General features: G+C 55.7%; 1 protein-coding gene across 1 annotated transcript in view; it reads right to left on the bottom strand.

Moving 5' to 3' along the window:
* The window catches only part of TMEM108 (transmembrane protein 108), a 21407-nt gene extending 19170 nt beyond the window's left edge, over window positions 1–2237 (bottom strand). The window contains 1 exon segment of the mRNA XM_006109732.3: window positions 2232–2237. Within this exon segment, the coding sequence (XP_006109794.1) occupies window positions 2232–2237 (6 nt within the window).
* Window positions 2238–2479: the final 242 nt, after the last annotated feature.

Genomic DNA, 2479 nt, shown 5'->3' with positions numbered 1-2479 from the left:
TGGGGGCCCGGGCCTTCCTAACCCGAGAACCTGTGACACTGGAAATCAGGGGAAGCACCCGAGCATCCCCGAGGTCCAGCTGGAGACAGCCGGCCTGCCCCTCCCAGGAGCGGCCTTGAGCCTGATCCTGACCTGTGAACTCCTGCTTGTTCCCGAGAGCCCCTGGGTCCCTCTCGCCCTTCCTTCAGCCCTGCTGGCCGCCCAGCAATGGCGGAGCAGAAACCATTTCCATCTGGCCACTCTCTCGGGGCCCCTCCCCCACATTCCAGCAGGGCTGATGGCCAGCTCCTGGGACCGTCAGCAGAGCTGCTGACAGGGAAGGCAGGGGCCTGGTGAGCTTCCGGGGAGCAGGGAGGGGAGATCACTTCCTGGCAGGCCTTGGGCATGAGGCCCAGGTCCACCCCGGGGCCACCTCCAACTTAGGTGGAGTGTGGGGTCTCGGAGGGGGCCAGTGTCCTCCTCCCCCTGCACTTCACTTCTCAGTGAGGGGCCAGGGGAGGCTGAGGATTGTAGCTCCAATAGAGGCTGTAGCTTCCATGATCTCTAGGAACAATCTGCCCTAAACAACCTATTTTTCCCAAACGTTCATTCGTGACGTAGCCCAGACATCCAGCTCTGCTTGTTCAAGTCAGTCCTGAAAACTGGTTACCGAGCAGCTACCCCACCCCCACCTTTCATGCGTGATTCAGTCCTCAACCACCCGCTGGGGTAGAAGAGATTAAGGAACACGTTCGAGGTCCCACAGTATCAGAAGTATTTGAAACAAGGCTGGATCCCACATGCATGTTTTTCCTGGTTAAACAGCACCAATGGCACAGGAGGAGGAAGAAGGGGACGAGAGCTGCATCCACAGAGGAACGTACTACTGTGCTCCGTCCGACCAGTTCAGGCTCAGTCCGCCTCCCCGCTGCAGCTTAAACCACAGGGGCGATCTAAGAACCGGTATCGAGGCCTCTGATGTTCTGAGGCACATTCCATTATGAGCCCCTGCTTGGCTCCTGAGGGCCTTGGTTCAATATAAGTGTTGTTATGAACTGAATTGTGCCCCCTAAGTCCCCATGCTGAAGCCCTAACCCCCAGTACCTCGGAGTGTGAGTGTTTGGAGACGGAGCCTTTAGAGAGGTGATTGGGATACAATGGAGCCATGGAGTGGCCCTCATCCAGTCTGACTGGTGTCCTGACAAGAGGAGATGAGGACAGAGAGCAGCATCAGGGATGCTGAATACCTGTCAGAGGAAAGGCCCAAGGGGACGCAGGGAGAGGGCAGCCTCGGCAAGCCAAGGAAGGAGGGCTTATTAGAATCCAATACTGTCAGCATCGTGACCTTGGCCCTCAGCCTCCAGAACTGCGAGAAAGCACATTTCTGTTGTTCAAGCCCCTAGTCAGTGGTGCTTGGTTATGGCAGCCCAAGTAAGTGTCTTACATTGGAGACCCCCCGCACCCCAAAAAAGAGAGGTGGAGGCAGGGGCTTGTGTGCAGGTAGTTCATTTTGGGAAGTGAACAGCCATGGGGTCTGATCTGAGGTGAGTGAAACGGGGAAAATCAATCTGAGGGCAAGGTATGAGCTGACTAGAGAGGGCAACTCACATTCGCTGGGACCTGGGAGGAGCTGAGTAGATGCCCCTTGAATTGTCCAGGTAAGATCACACCCTGCAGCTCCCATCCCCACTGGCCCACGCGGCTCCACGGGGGCTTGGTCCACTGCACTTCCTTGCTCCTGCACCGCCCATGGGCGAGTCAGAGAGGGGCTGTCTAGTCCCACCTGGGCCCAGCTGCTGGCTGCCACAACAGCTGGAGTTAAACTGAAGTGCTCAGAAGATTCCTGGGGTGGAGGCCAAGGACACAATAGTCTGTGGCAGCAGAAAGGGCAGTGCCAAGCTTTCAGAGAGCCCCCAATTGATCCCAGTGACAGGCCTGGGTGGGACTGGAATCACTCTGGCTGCCAGAACTGCTGCAGCGCTATGGAGGCAGCGGGGTTAATGCATCCTGGTCTTTCTAACACTCAGGAAAGAAATTCCCCAGGCTTTCCCACCAGGAATGTTCCAGGGGCTAAAATCCTCCCAGCTGGAAAGGTATGACTGGAACCCTGCTTGTGTCAGTCTCACAGTGTCAGAAAATCTGTTTGCCTCTCCATGCTCTAAAGTCAGTTTTCTCTAGAAGGACTGTTCAGTGACCTCTTAGCCATTTCTTCTTTGGATGCAGAGTGAACCTCTGGTACAATGAGTGGATACCGCCATCCTGGCTGCAAAGGGTTTTCACCCGGAGGGAGACATGTAGCTGTCACAGTGCAAGGGGCCCGGGAAGTAACTTAATGCAATGCCCTCATTTCCCAGAGCGGGGAGGGAAGTGACTTGTCCAAGAACACACAGCTGGTGGGGGACAGAGTCTGGATCTTAGCTATTATTTCAAAGCAACTTTCCATTTGCATCATAAAAACTGCTACAATGTCACAGTGCCCAAACACCTTCAGCCTCCACTG

This window comes from Myotis lucifugus, unplaced genomic scaffold (assembly GCF_000147115.1).
Source record: "Myotis lucifugus unplaced genomic scaffold, Myoluc2.0 scaffold_8, whole genome shotgun sequence".
Taxonomy (NCBI): domain Eukaryota; kingdom Metazoa; phylum Chordata; class Mammalia; order Chiroptera; family Vespertilionidae; genus Myotis; species Myotis lucifugus.
The sequence above is the reverse complement of the archived record's forward strand: the minus strand, read 5'-3'. Positions and strand labels throughout refer to the sequence as shown.